The sequence below is a fragment of the Pelophylax lessonae genome (assembly GCF_965119305.1).
Source record: "Pelophylax lessonae genome assembly, chromosome: 1".
NCBI lineage: Eukaryota > Metazoa > Chordata > Amphibia > Anura > Ranidae > Pelophylax > Pelophylax lessonae.
This window is the reverse complement of record NC_138768.1, coordinates 669,634,311-669,649,969: the sequence shown is the minus strand read 5'-3', so window position 1 is coordinate 669,649,969 and position 15,659 is coordinate 669,634,311. Positions and strand designations below refer to the sequence as shown.

The 15,659-nt window shown below is 41.8% G+C and overlaps 1 protein-coding gene across 4 annotated transcripts in view; it reads right to left on the bottom strand.

Moving 5' to 3' along the window:
• The window catches only part of FHIP1A (FHF complex subunit HOOK interacting protein 1A), a 334,888-nt gene that overhangs the window by 78,071 nt on the left and 241,158 nt on the right, over positions 1-15,659 (bottom strand). For all 4 annotated transcript variants that reach the window (XM_082248315.1, XM_082248314.1, XM_082248317.1 and 1 more), the window contains one exon: positions 12,906-12,992. In XM_082248315.1, the coding sequence (XP_082104441.1) occupies positions 12,906-12,992 (87 nt within the window). The remainder of the gene's footprint in view (positions 1-12,905; positions 12,993-15,659) is intronic.

Sequence of the window (15,659 nt, the reverse complement as noted above, 5' to 3'; positions counted from 1 at the left end):
TCTAGGACACAGGACAAGGGCTGGCCAGCACTCAACAGCACCTGCAAGTGTTGGCATTGCTGTCAATAGGCCAGTATAAATAGGTGTAAATGTCCAAACTAGCTTCAGAAAATCCTATAAAAATTGCAATACTGATGTACAACAACCCATGACAACAAATCACTTCATATCTAACTGATCTGGCTACAGTAATCTGAAATCTGATTGGTAGTTATTGCTTACAGTACCTTTCAAATCACTATACATTTTGGCACTACCTTATTAAATAAGCCTATCCAGTATTCCAAAAACTGCCTATCATTCGTGGAAGACAGAACAATTCAAATATCAGATTTCAGAGAACATTTTTGAGCAATATGAAGGTAAACTGTAAACACTTATGAGAACATATTAATATTTGAGCATGATGTAGTTAAGCTCTAACAAATCAAAAACCAATATCATTTTATGAAGAAAGTTCTGTGGAAGCATAAACAGGAATATGAAAATATTTAATTGACAAATAATTTCCGTTTCGTGCAGAATTTTAATGGAATATCCTTTATTATGCCTTTGTAATTTCTGCCTAACAAGCATATTATTTACTGTGCGCAAGCAACATCCATTGTACTGGGAATTAGATTAGTACAACATAAACAACACCACTGAGGTATACATTTAGAATAGTGACTTCACATTTTATCACAGCAGCAGCTCAATAAGACACCACAATGTGTCCCACTGGAATCAGGAAAGGCATCAACATGGCCAATCACGGCTGCTGACCAGAGATAAATAACAGCAATAGAAAGTAGATGAAGAGGCAAGCGATATAGAATTCTGGAACAAAATTCCACAATCCTTAGCATGTCTTAATGAGAAATTAAATATTCATTCATCACGATGGGTCAAATTGACAATTAAGACTGTTTCTGAGGCTGTTGCTATAAGTTTAGTGTTCCCAAGTTTGACTATACAATTAAAATGTTCAGCTCTAGACCTTTTAAATGTCTCATTGTGTTGGTATTTTGTGTGTATAAAAATCTTTAATCATATATAACCCAGGATATGGATATCAATATAAACAAGAGGGATCATCAGATTAAAGATACCCATACAGAGCTTGATATAGTCATACTGAACATAGTTGTTTTTTTTTATGTTACATATAGAGATTTGTAAATCAGGTAGGGCAGTAGGCCTACAGGTGAAACCATAGCATGCATGCAGCACTGAACATAGCATCTTCTATGGCTATCTTACAGCAGCATACACTTTGGTAAATTTTCCCCACTGAACTCCCATAGGACCACATACAATTAAATTGACATCCCACCCAGCTAGCACCATTTTTTTTTGTCCTCACTATATAGGACCAAAGAATCAGGATGAAGAAATCCCCTTACCTGTGCCATAGATAAATCCATGGCAGTTTTCACCAAGTTACCTCACCTATATGAACACTGTAAGGATTCTCACATGCTCGGAGAACAGTGCTTAGCCCAACTGTACTACCAGTGTCGGTCAGTATGTCAGCAAAGAGATTATGAATTGCACCTAGTAGTGGTGTATGGTGTTATATGTATTTTGGACATAGGCAAAACACCTTTTCAGGCCAGTGACAAACAACAATGAATAACTATTAAGTTCTGTACACATGGGCCAAAATCAGCCGGTACAGTAGATCATTCTGTCAAACAAGCATGCTGGAAAACCAGCAACTGATCGGCATCTGATCAGCTCTCACTCATGTGTTCTGACTGGGGGGTCCCACTGTCAGAACACAAAAGCACAGCAGGGAGATCGCTGTACTGACATCAAATAATTAGTGCAGAGACCTCCTTTTTGTTCAGCCCCCGTGGCTGTATGAAAAAAAACTTACCGTGTGTACCAGGCTTTAGATCCGGAGGCTTTCATTGGATAGTCCAAATTTGGTTTCATCTGAAGGTAAATTTGTTCACTTCTCTTCACAGTATCAAGCTGAGAAAGTTATATTTCACTATGTGAGAAGGCAGTGCTTTCTACAAGCAGTGTTGCCACTTCCTAAGAATATTCTACAAAGATTTTGCCCAAGACAATCAGCAAAGCAGCAACATAATCATTTTTTAACATGTTTATGTTGCATTATTGTATTGAGCCTACTTCTCTGACCAGGGCCGGATTAAGAGCATCATGGGCTTGGTGCTGAGGATTTTGAAGGGCCTTAAGGGCCGTGCCTTGGCATGCACCCAGAGGAGGAAGGGTGCAGCCATGCATGCCTAATTCAACATGGGATGCTGTCTCTGAAGCCCATAAACACATCCATGCATCGGCAACTGTCCCTCCTTGTCTGGCCTTCGTGCTGTGTGGGGAGGTTCTGAGGGAGCTGCCTGGGGAAGCGAGCATAGAAGCCAGACTTCTGTGTTTACAAGTGACAGAAGAGCGGTAACAGTGAATATGGCCAACCCGGGGCCTATATAAAGGTAGGGGCCTGGAGCTGCAGCTCCAATAGCCCCTACGTTAACCTGGCCCTGTCTCTGACTACAGTAGAGTTTGGCAAAAGAGTGCTGGAAATTGTGAAGCATGTAAATGTTTCATTCTAGAGGCCCACCCAGTTTTGTTTGGCTAGATATTCCCAATGTGTATGCCACCATGAAATTAAAAATGATATGAGGTCCTATGGGAGTTTGGCGGCAGAGGCTTACCCATGTGTATGCTGTCATAGAGATTGGTCAGGAAAGGAAAATTACAGTAAGTATTTGATAACAATTTTCCATTTTTGGCTTTTGACTTTTTCCCCATTTGAGAGATTTCCCATCACTTTCTGTACTGACAGGAGTTGAAGGGGAACTCTCCCCAACAGAGAGAATAAAAGCTTGTTTTATCTAAAACAAAATGAAAAGTTTTGGCCAAAACTGAACTTTAAAATAATTTGATTTTTTCTACATTCTTACCCGTAAAATTAATTTCTTGGAGTAGATCACGGGCGGGACACAGAGCAGGCTATATACATTACTATCTGGGTTATGCACCACCTATAGGTGAATAGACACTGGCAGACCAAAAAATAGGCAGGAAGTCCCCCTCTATATAACCCCTCCCATACAGGAAGTACCTCAGTTTTGTAGCAAGCAATAACTCCCAAAAAAGAGGGGAGGGACCTCTGTGTCCCATGATGTACTCCAAGAAATTGATTTTACAGGTAAGTATGAAAAAAAAAGTCCTATTTTCTTTATCATACATCACAGAACACAGAACAGACTGTATACATTACTATCTGAGGCATCCCAGAGCAATCCCTGTGAGGGGAGGGAGACATACTAAAAGAAAAAAAACACCATCAGTCTATACAGCAGCCTGTAACACACTACGGCCAAAAGCCGAATCCTCTGCTGCTCTAACATCCACTTGATAACATTTTGTGAATGTATGCACAAGGAAATACTAGAGCATCTACTCCAATCACAAGAGGATCTCTTGCTCTGGACACCAACCGCTGCATGTTGTTGTACCTGGATGCCAACAGATCTACATCCGGCATGCCCCATCACCGGCAAATTTCCGGAAAAACCTCGGGATGAAGATACCATTCTCCTGGGTGTATTTGTTGGTGACTGAGATAGTCCACCTTCCAGTTCTCCACCTCCAGAATATAGATTGCAGACAGAACTGGCATATGCTTCTCTGTCCAAGTAAATACATGGCTCACCTCCTCCTGAGGCAAATGGCTCTTGGTGCTGCCTTGGTGGTTGACATAAGCCACTGCTGTGGCATTGTTGGACTGAGCCCTTATCGGGCAATCCTGTAATCTGACTTTCAGAGAATTTCAGAGCCAGGCGCACTGCCCGCAGCTCTAGAACATTGATAGATAAACTCTGTTCCACTGGAGACCACCTTCCCTGAATTGTGGAGTCTTCCAGGTCTGCCCCCCCAAACAGAGAAACTGCCATCTGTGGTCACTATCTTCCAAACTACTGGCCCCTCACCTGTTGAATTTGAACCTTCAAGGCATTGACCTTCCTTGAAGGGCAGAAACACCTCTGCCTGGGCCGTATTTAGAACTAGTCTTAAGTACTCTAGACACTGGACTGTTTCCAAAGCCAATTTTTCAACATTCATGATCCAGCCCAGACATTCCAAGAATTTAACCGTGAGAGCTACATTCCGTTTTAGGTCCTGCAGAGATTGATCCCTGAGCAAGAGGTTGTCTAGAAAACCCAACACCAAGATCCCCTGAGACCTTAGAATGCCTAAAACTGGTGCCCTTGTGAAGACTCGGGAAGCTGTTGCAAGCCCAAAGGACAGTGCAACAAACTGGAAGTGATGATCTTCTTTTGCAGAACGCAACCTATGGATGCCAAAAAGTCTCCTACTTGCAGTAAGGCCACCACTGAGCAGATTGATTCCATTCGAAAAGGACCAAACTGAAAAATAACGGTTGAAAGCCTTTAGCTCCTTAATAGGCCATATGTCCCTGTTCGGTTTTGGAACCGTGAACAGGTTTGATTCTCGGTCATTGGAACCTCTACAATCACCCCTTGAAGTCTCATGCTGTCTAGTGCCTGAAACAGTAAGCTCTTTTTTAGAGGATTTGGGGGGACGCTGGATCTTAGAAAATGCTGAGGAGGAGAGACTCGTAATTCCAACCTGTATCCTTGGGACACCATGGAGATGACCCTCTTTTCCTGAATCAGTGTTTTCCAAACCTTTGAAAAGTACAGTAGCTTTCCCCCAACCCGAACGAGTGGGGGCGTCCCTTCAAAAGGAGGGCTTGGCACCAGCCTTAGAGGACCCAAGGCTTCTTTTGGCCCTGATTTTGAGGCTTGCCTCTAGCCCTATTCCTCTGCTCCCACCAAAATTGTCTAGGGGCTGAAAAATTTAAAGAAGCAGTCCCCGAGCTATTAAATGAAGGGTGCTTGACCCTTCTTTTAACAGGAAGAAGAGAGCTCTTTCCCCCCGGAAATTTTTTGGATATATTTATCCAGATCTTCACCAAACAACCATTCCCCATAAAAGGGAAAACCAGCTAACAACTTTTTGCCAGGAAGTTCAGCCAACCAATTCTTTAACCACAAAATTCTGCGCAAATGCACAGACAAGAGAGCTAAATGGGAGACTTGCTGTTTTCAGTCCTTAAGGGCATCTACAGCAAAATACAAAGCCTAAATAAATCCACAAATCATCAGAAGAATCATCCTCCTGACTAGGCCTATTAGGCAGTTTGACCCAAACCTTTAAAGAGGAAGTAAACCCTCCTCTGCAACCTTTACCTATAGGTAAGCCTATGATAAGACTTACCTATAGGCACTCTAAATATCTCCTAAACATGTACTGTTTAGGAGATATTTACCTTACATGCAGCCAGTGACATCACTGGCGCATGCGCTCTGAAGGAACGGCCGCTGGTGCCGTTTCTTCAGAGCCCTGTGCCGTGACCGTCGGCTCCAGCGCGCACGCGTGGGAGTGACGTCACCGCGGCTCCGGCCAATCAGATGGCCGGATCCCGCGATCCCGGAAGGTGGGCGAGTGAACATTTCGCCCGTCATACAGGTAAGCGGGCGGCACGGCGGGGGCTCGTTCTATTGTAAGAATTTCATAATGAGCTAGTATGTGATGCATACTAGCTCATTATGTGTTTCTCTTTCAGGTTGAAAAAAAAACATTTTTTAATGGGTTTACAACCTCTTTAAGGAGTGACAAGCTCCAATTGCTGCAACCGTAGGCTAAATGGTGGAACCAGCAAGAGAAAAGAAAGTCTTTAATAGTGACTCCAATTTCTTATCAGCAAAGTCTTTAAAGGCCTGTGCATTGTCCACTGGACAAGTTAAACTCTTATTTAAGGAAGAGACTGCTGCATTCACAGCTGGCATGCTCAATTTCTTTACAACTTTTCCTCTGTAGGATTTAAGAAGGAGAACCTTTTAGGAGGAACAGAAATTCTGTCTGGGTCCTCCCAATCAGAATACTGCACCTGCTCCCATAGCGGCTGAAATGGAAAATCCTATGTGCTCTAAAAGAAGGCCCTGAAGTCCTCAAAGAGGAGCACAGGGTCTTGGAGACTTATACTGGAGGCAACCTAAATGACGAACAAACCATCTCTGTAAGAGACTGGATCAAAAGCCTTTGTGACTGGGAAGCTAACTGGGAAGCTGTCAGACAAAATGATGCAGCGCAAATCCTGTAAATAATGGCATAAGAAATAAAGAGTCCCAGAAAGATGAAAGAGACAGTTCCTTAGGTCCAATCTGTGTTGAAAGAGGATATAGGAGACAACGACTCCACACAGTGATCTCCCTCCACCATAAAGCACACTGATGCCCTCACCTCATGATTCGACCACTGTGTTACCAGAGGTCAAAAATCGCAGTGTCAATCCACATCAATAAGCAGGCTTCAGGTACATTCGTATACACTCCTTGATAACTAAGGACCAGATAGGACTCACAGACCGGATTCCCCAAATGTAGACATTCCGAGGTATAAATGAAAGAAGAAAACCTCTAAGTGCAGACTGCCAGTACTAAACTTCCTTTAATAAATATAGTATGCACTTACATGGTAAACGATAAACACAGGCACATCAGTACAGGTGCACATCGATAAGACTTCAGCGTCGTGGGCTGTGCATGCCAGCAGCCAGCCACACACGCTCGGAAGTCGGAACAGCAGCAGCAGCGGGTGACGTCAGACGGATGCGGCTCAACCTCCCGTACGTACGTTACGTCCACCGGGACTTCGTCAGCGGGGGTGGAGCCTATCAATCACCAACATGATTATATAACCTGACGCTGCTCACATGATCTTGAGGACGTACTTGACAAAACACTGAGGACATCTAGTGGTCAATGTCAAGTATTACATCCTTCAAGTAAAAGAACCCACAAGGTCTCTTATAAATACTAATGTCTCATGGTCAATTTGTAAAAAACTTTTTTCCATATCCCAGACAGTTAAAAGACCTGACATCAACCGCTGCTGTAATAAATAACACATGTATATATCTTTACAAATGAAGGCACATACATATAATGTAAAAATACCCACACTGTTAAAAACACATAAAAACACATAAAAAAAATATATGTATTAAAAAGTTCATATAAAATCAGAAACAAATATAAGATATAAAAAAAGAAGAAAGAAAGAGTCAATCACCTATCCGAAATAAAACAATTAAGGTCAAATTCAACATTTAACCCTGACGGATGAGAAACTTTAGTTTCAAATATCCAGTAAGATTCCCTTTGACTCAGGAACCTAACAAAATGTCCTCCCCTCCAGTGCCTATTCACCCTCTCTATGCCCCAAAACCGCAAGCCTCTAGGGTCACGATTGTGCACCATCCTGAAATGTTTGGACACACTATGGGTTTTCAGGCCTTTCTTGATGTTACTCACATGTTCGCCAATGCGAACCTGCAATGTCCTGGAAGTTCTGCCGACATACTGGAGGCCACAATCACACTCCAGCATGTAGACAACTCCCTGGGTCTGGCATGTGATCAATTCCCGTATTGGATAGACCTTATTTGTGGCAGATGCTGAAAATTCCTTCCGCTTCTTTACATTGCACTTGGAATTGCAGGCATTCCAAGTGCAATGTAAAGAAGCGGAAGGAATTTTCAGCATCTGCCACAAATAAGGTCTATCCAATACGGGAATTGATCACATGCCAGACCCAGGGAGTTGTCTACATGCTGGAGTGTGATTGTGGCCTCCAGTATGTCGGCAGAACTTCCAGGACATTGCAGGTTCGCATTGGCGAACATGTGAGTAACATCAAGAAAGGCCTGAAAACCCATAGTGTGTCCAAACATTTCAGGATGGTGCACAATCGTGACCCTAGAGGCTTGCGGTTTTGGGGCATAGAGAGGGTGAATAGGCACTGGAGGGGAGGACATTTTGTTAGGTTCCTGAGTCAAAGGGAATCTTACTGGATATTTGAAACTAAAGTTTCTCATCCGTCAGGGTTAAATGTTGAATTTGACCTTAATTGTTTTATTTCGGATAGGTGATTGACTCTTTCTTTCTTCTTTTTTTATATCTTATATTTGTTTCTGATTTTATATGAACTTTTTAATACATATATTTTTTTTATGTGTTTTTATGTGTTTTTAACAGTGTGGGTATTTTTACATTATATGTATGTGCCTTCATTTGTAAAGATATATACATGTGTTATTTATTACAGCAGCGGTTGATGTCAGGTCTTTTAACTGTCTGGGATATGGAAAAAAGTTTTTTACAAATTGACCATGAGACATTAGTATTTATAAGAGACCTTGTGGGTTCTTTTACTTGAAGGATGTAATACTTGACATTGACCACTAGATGTCCTCAGTGTTTTGTCAAGTACGTCCTCAAGATCATGTGAGCAGCGTCAGGTTATATAATCATGTTGGTGACTGATAGGCTCCACCCCCGCTGACGAAGTCCCGGTGGACGTAACGTACGTACGGGAGGTTGAGCCGCATCCGTCTGACGTCACCCGCTGCTGCTGCTGTTCCGACTTCCGAGCGTGTGTGGCTGGCTGCTGGCATGCACAGCCCACGACGCTGAAGTCTTATTGATGTGCACCTGTACTGATGTGCCTGTGTTTATCGTTTACCATGTAAGTGCATACTATATTTATTAAAGGAAGTTTAGTACTGGCAGTCTGCACTTAGAGGTTTTCTTCTTTCATTTATACCTCGGAATGTCTACATTTGGGGAATCCGGTCTGTGAGTCCTATCTGGTCCTTAGTTATCAAGGAGTGTATACGAATGTACCTGAAGCCTGCTTATTGATGTGGATTGACACTGCGATTTTTGACCTCTGGTAACACAGTGGTCGAATCATGAGGTGAGGGCATCAGTGTGCTTTATGGTGGAGGGAGATCACTGTGTGGAGTCGTTGTCTCCTATATCCTCTTTCAACACAGATTGGACCTAAGGAACTGTCTCTTTCATCTTTCTGGGACTCTTTATTTCTTATGCCATTATTTACAGGATTTGCGCTGCATCATTTTGTCTGTCATATCTCTCTGGGATTTTTTGCTGTGTGTCCTGGGTCGGTGTTCAGCTGGCATTTCCATCTAGTTTAGCTACACTTACCTGTTTGCGCTGATTGTTTTTTCATTTACTGATTAACTGGGAAGCTGACAAAATTTGGGCATCTTCCAGCCCCGACCCAAGTCCTCTGCTTGACCATCAACTAAGTCATTATTAGTTACCGCCTCTGGTAACTTGACAAAACGTGGAACATTTCAAGGGGTATGAATACTTTTTCAAGGCACTGTATATTATGTACATTTAGGAAAGAATGCAGGCCTTTCTTAAAACAATCTACTGAGCTGACCGGAACCAGCTCTTGAGGGAGTCTATTTCACATTTTCACAGTTCTTACTGTGAAGAAGCCTTTTGAATGTCTTAAAATTAAATGTATTTTCCTCCAGATGTAAAGAGTGCCTCCTTGTCTACTGTGATGACCTTAAGGTAAAAAACACCACACCAAGTTCACTATATGAACCACTTATGTATTGGTACATTTTGATCATATCCCCCCTTAAACTCGTTTTCTCAAGAAATAATTAATTCAGTTCCACTAATCTTTCCCCATAGCTGAGCTCCTTCATGCCTCTTATTAGTTTGGTTGCCCTTCTCTGCACTTTCTTCAGTTCCCTAATATCCTTTTTTGTGAACTGGTGCCCATAACTGAACTGCATATTCCAGATGAGGTCTTACTAATGATTTTTACAGGGGAAAACAGGTCTCTCTCTCTCTCTGCAGTCAATACCTCTTTTAATACAAGAAAGGATTTTGCTTGCTTTGGAAATTGCAGCTTGGCATTGCATGCTAGTATTAAGCTTATGATCTACCAGAGCACCCAGATCCTTCTCCACTATTGATTCCCCCAGCTGTAGGAGTGCATATTCTTAGCCCCCAAGTGCATAACTTTAAATTTAACAACAATAACCTAATTTGCCACACGGTTACTTAAATAAACAGTGCATTAAGGTAAGCTAGTAAATTAGAGGCATCCTGTAAGGACGTTATTCCACTGCATAGATCAGTGTCATCTGCAAAGACTGAAATGTTTTTTAAATCCCAGACCCTACATCATTTATAACCGACACTGTTGTGCGACACTGTACCCAAATACAATTGATGTCCGTTTTTTCCCACAAATAGAGCTTTCTTTTGGTGATATTTGATCACCTCTGCGGTTTTTAGACTTTGTGCTATAAATGCAAAAAAAAAAAGCAACTATTGTGAAAAAGACACAATATGTTTTACATTCTGCTATAAAACATTCCCAATAAAAAAAATTTAAAAATCTAATTTTTTTTCAGTTTAGGCCAATTTGTATTCTGCTACAAATTTTTGGCAAAAAAAAATCCCAAAAAGTGTATATTAATTGGTTTGCGCAAAAATTATAGCATTTACAAACTACAGGATAGATTTTTGGACTTTTTATTTATTTTTTTGTTTTTATTAGTAATGGCGGCGATCTGCAATTTGTAGCAGCACTGCGACATTGCGGCGGACAGATCGGACCCCTAACTGACATTTTTTGACAGTTTTTGGGGACCAGTGAAATTAATACAGTAAGGGTTAATACTGGGGGTGATCAAGGGGTTAAATGTGCTTGCTAAATGTTGGGGGGAAGGGCTCTGTGAAAGGCACACAGAGATCTGTGTTTCAGCTTAGCTGTAACTCACTGTGCCTGTGTGACAGGAGAGCGTCTGCTTTGTTTACATAGGCAGGCGATTGAGCCCACTCCTCCCGCGGTCTGGCTCCCGCTGTGTTTAATCACATCGGGAGCGTGGCTACAGCGGCGTGCGCCCCGCTGAGACTGAGTGCACATAATCACGTAGATCTACATGATTATGCACAGCTGAGCTGCCCTGCTGCAGTAAATCTGCCTGGGCAGTTGGCAAGTGGATAAATATATTAAAAAGTATGGGTCCCTACACTAAACCTTGGGGTACACCATTGATAAACTTAAGACCATTCAAATAGGAATCATTAACCACTTCTCTGAATACGTGGTTCATTTTAGACAGTTTTCTCTCCATTAACAAACTGATTTTTCCAAGCCTGTAGTCTTTACCTTACACATTAGCCGTATGTGGGGGACTGGGTCAAACACTTTTGCAAAATCCAGGTATGCTATGCCCACAGCAACTCCTTTGTCTAAGGTTTTGCTTTCCTCCTCAAAAAGGAATCAGATTTGTTTGACAACTTCTGTCTTTTATGAATCCATGCTGGCTATTGCTTAAAGTGTTGTTTTTTTTTTTTTTCTTCTAGCAAAAACGTATCTATATGGTCTTTTATTAAACTCTCCAGTATCTTCTTAGCTATACAAGTTAAACTAACAGGTCTAAAATTACTTGGTACTTGAGACTTTGATCCCTTTTCAAATACAGGCACCACATTGGTCTTACTCCAATCCAGTGGTACTATGCCAGTCATTAAAGAGTCGTTAAAAATTAGAAACAATGGCTTTGAAATGACAGAGCTCAGTTCCTTCAGTTCCTTTAGGACCCGTGGGTGTATGCTATTGAATCCAGGTGCCTTATTCACCTTTTTTAGATCAGATGCTTGTTCAAGTTGGTATTGGCCCCACTTGTACGGGGGAGCCTGGTAATGGCAGTGGCAGCATGAGGGTGTTGGGACCCCCTTCTACTGCCTGTAAAAGTAACCCAGCAGCTTCTTAGATACTAGGATTACTTTTACATTGAAGAGAATTGCCAGCCCTGAAAAATTATATCTCGATCATTGCAGTGATTACTAAGATATACCCCTTTGAATCCAGCAATGTACCTGTGCGTCGCTGGTTGGCAAGTGGTTAAATAACAATCTGTAGCGTTTATTAGTAATTTATTCAGCAAGCAAGGGAATGTCAGCACTTTTAGGTTAAATCATTTATATCACAGGCAGTTTGCAGAATTACTTATAGATTATTTGAAAAAAGACAAATATCAGGTTCTGTTCAGTAAAAGAACTGCCTGTACATGGGAAGAAAATGTCAGAAATTTTCTGAAAATATGTCAAGAAAGAATCTCTCTTTAAAGATTTTGACTTCGCACATTGCAAAAAGGTAGAAGCTACGACAGATCTTTATTTAAAAAAATGGCCATGGGTTAACTGCATTAGCCAACACAGTCCTCTGAGCCATAATATTAGCATTATTGCTGCTGACGAGGTCAATTTTTTCTGCATCATAGAGAACACTCTTAATAGCCACTAAATGAAACGCTTGATCACACTCCTGGAGTCTCTAGGAGAACAAAGGTACTTCACTTTCTGTCATTTAGGAAGGAGCCCTAGCGGATTACAGCGCATTTTAGCATTTAAAGTCTCTAATCTCTCGCTTATCTTGTGTTCAAAACATTTAAATCTGTCTGTATGTTACAGCTGATGAGGAGAGCCTGCCAAAAGTCATTGAGCTAAGGCACCGATATACATGAAATTATACGCATGTCTATGAGCACAACCACAAGGTTTCCACTGATTTTCCTAACTTACTGACCTTGGTGAAATAGGAAATGTCCATCTTGGATTACTTAGCCAAAGGAGATACTTTCCTGTTCTTTCTCCTGCCTCCTCTTTAGCTATGGCCACCCATACTAGGACAGTCCAATCATGCATGTTTATGAAAAAATCTTTCATAAGAATATTCAACCTCTTTTCTCATGTCCATTGATACCCAATGGTTTAGGGCAGTGATGGCGAACCTTGGCACTCCAGATGTTTTTGAGTGTAGTTGAGCATCATGGGAAATGTAGTTCCAAAACATCTGGAGTGCCAAGGTTCGCCATCACTGGTTTAGGGGATCTGTACATAATGAACTGCTTGTGGCATTCAGACAAGGATTGGGCATTGCACCAATAACCTTCAGACGTGTTCATTATTGCAGATTGAGATCTTTACATTGAGATAAATATTTTACGCAAATTCACTAACCTTGTGTAATGCAGGAGCCATCACTGGCAAAAGGAAGCCATTGTAAATGTAGTCCACTAGCTGAGCTTGTATAAGTGGATGTGCCACCTGAAAAGATAAAACAATGTATCCATATTAAAACAAAGTGACCTCCGGACATTAAAATGAAATCTTTACAATATCTGCAGAGAGTGGAGATCTTGCTGTTCCCTCTTTATACTTGCATAAGGTTAGATTTGTGGTTATAAGATTATCCATGAAAATATTCAAATCACATAAGTCTGCACACCAGTCATGCTTTGTATTCATTATATAAAGGTATTTTATATCTCTCTCTTGCAGGAAAGGCTATTAGAAGTTGGACAACTTGCCTAAAATGTCTCCTCACATTCTGGTTATTTTATATATTTTCAAGCAAGTTTACACAAAAATGAATTGTTTATCTAGTCACTACTGCTATTACTCCAGATAATCTGTGACATATGCATTGGGCCTCCATGGAACATGCCCCGCATCTCTTATCTGGTGCCCTTTCTCTGCTGCAAGGCATGAGGAGGGCAGCCTTAACCACTCTACTACCGCTCACGGTAATACTACTGCGGCAGAGTGGCTCGTTCCCGTCCAGTCACGTAGTATTAACGTGACTGGACTCCTCCCCTTCTGGGCGGCGCTTGCGCGCCGCCGGAGGCTCGCTCCCGCTGTTTTCATTCACATCGGGAGTCGGGCCAGGGGAGGAGCAGCGGCGATCGCCGCTGCTCTTACCCGATCGTCGGGGATCGAGTCTGGAGATCCGCCCGCTGTGTGTAAACACAGCGGGCGGATCTCCATAGTGACAGGGAGTGACAGATCGGACTGTTCAGCATAGCTGGACATCCGATCTGTCCATGAATCACATAGTCACCTCCCCCCCTACACGTCAGTAAGCACCAGGCATACATTAACCCCTCCCTCTCCAATAAAATTAACCCCTTCCCTGCCAGTGTCATTTTTACAGTAACAGTGCATATATATAGCACTGATTACTGCAGTAATGTCACTGGTACCCCCAAAAGTGTCAAAAATGTCAGTCAGGGGTCCGGTCTGTCCGCCGCAATGTCGCAGTCCCGCAAAAAAAATCGCAGATCGCCGCCATTACGCGTTAAAAAAAACACCAAAAATGACAGAAATCTTTCCCTTTGTTAGTAAACGCAATAACTTTTGCGCAAACCAATCAAAATACGCTTATTGCGATTTTTTTTACCAAACATATGTAGCATAAAACAAATTGGCCAAAAACTTTTAAAAAAATTGGTTTTTACATCTTTTTTGGGGGGAATTTCATATAAAAAAATGTGAAAAATATTGTTATTTTTTCAAAATAAATGCTCTTTTTTTGTTTATAGCGCAAAAAGTAAAAATCGCACAGGTGATCAAATACCACCAAAAGAAAGCTCTGTTTGTGGGAGAAAAAGGACGTAAATTTCGTTTGGGTACGGCGTCGCACGACCGCGCAATTGTCAGTTGAAGTCGCACAGCGCCGAATCGCAAAAAGTGGCCTGGACGGAAGACAGCAAAATCCTCCGGTTGTAAAGTGGTTAAACAGGGCATGACCCATCATGCCACTCCTTAGCACCACCATCATCATGCTTTCCCACCAGCAGGAACGGCTGAAAGGACAGCCATGTGTGTATATAGCGTGTGTGCCTGTACGGCAGGCATGTCCAAAGTCCGGCCCGCGGGCCAAATGCGGCTTCTTTAATACGGCCCCACGGGTAATTTGGAAAAATACATTGGCATCATTCATTACTTTTTTTGCTGCCATCATTAATCATCATCGGTGGGTTCATATAGCGCTTATATGTGGTTAACCCTTGTGTGACTGATTAGGAAGCTTTCATGCTCCGGATTGAGATGAATACATTGTAAAATCTCAGTTAACGTCAGTTGGTCTAAATCAGTTATCAATATATTTGAACACAACATGTATACTTGGTGTTATGTTCCTGTTCATATTTTTTTAACTTAAAAGTTGACAGACAACCTTTAATACCAATAATATGTAATGTACTTTACAATGTTCCTGACATATATTTCAGCTTCCTGGATTTTTTTTTCATCTGGCTTTCAGATATGAAAGGCGGAGCGATTTAACATCTGTTTAGATTTGTCATCCATGTGATGAAAGGAAAAGTATGCCGTTTGCAATAAACTTTGCATAAAATAGTTAGTTTGTATTTAATTTGAATGGTCCAAAGAATGTCAGGTAAAATGGTCGGCCCTCACGCATGTTCACTTCATCAAATCTGGCCCTCTTTGAAAAAGGTTTGGACACCCCTGCTGTAGGGGGATAACGTTTACCTTCTCCTCTGTAGGTGGTGATGTGTTACATGCTACTGTACAGAGATAATGGAGGATGAAAGGAACTTTTTTCTTCTGAAGCCTCCACAGGTGTCAACAGGGGAGCAGTGGTCCAATTTGATGCTGAAACACTGGATGACCTCAGCGGCCATCTTTAGTGAGGGCAATGTTAATTAATAGCACTGTTCCACTGCAATTTGTGTGCATTTGTGAAGTGTATAGTGTAGGGATAGGAGCCATGCTGGATAGGGACATTGTGATTAACCCTAGGGAAAGATTTGTGGTGAGAAGGGGCAGAACAGGGATATTCCTGCTGCCTATACTACAGCTGGGAATCTAGAGCTGCGACATACATCTGGTCATTGGTCTTCTAAATGCCACATATATCGCTGGCCAGCCTAACAGTTATAGAGACTCTGACATTGAATACTTTGAGAT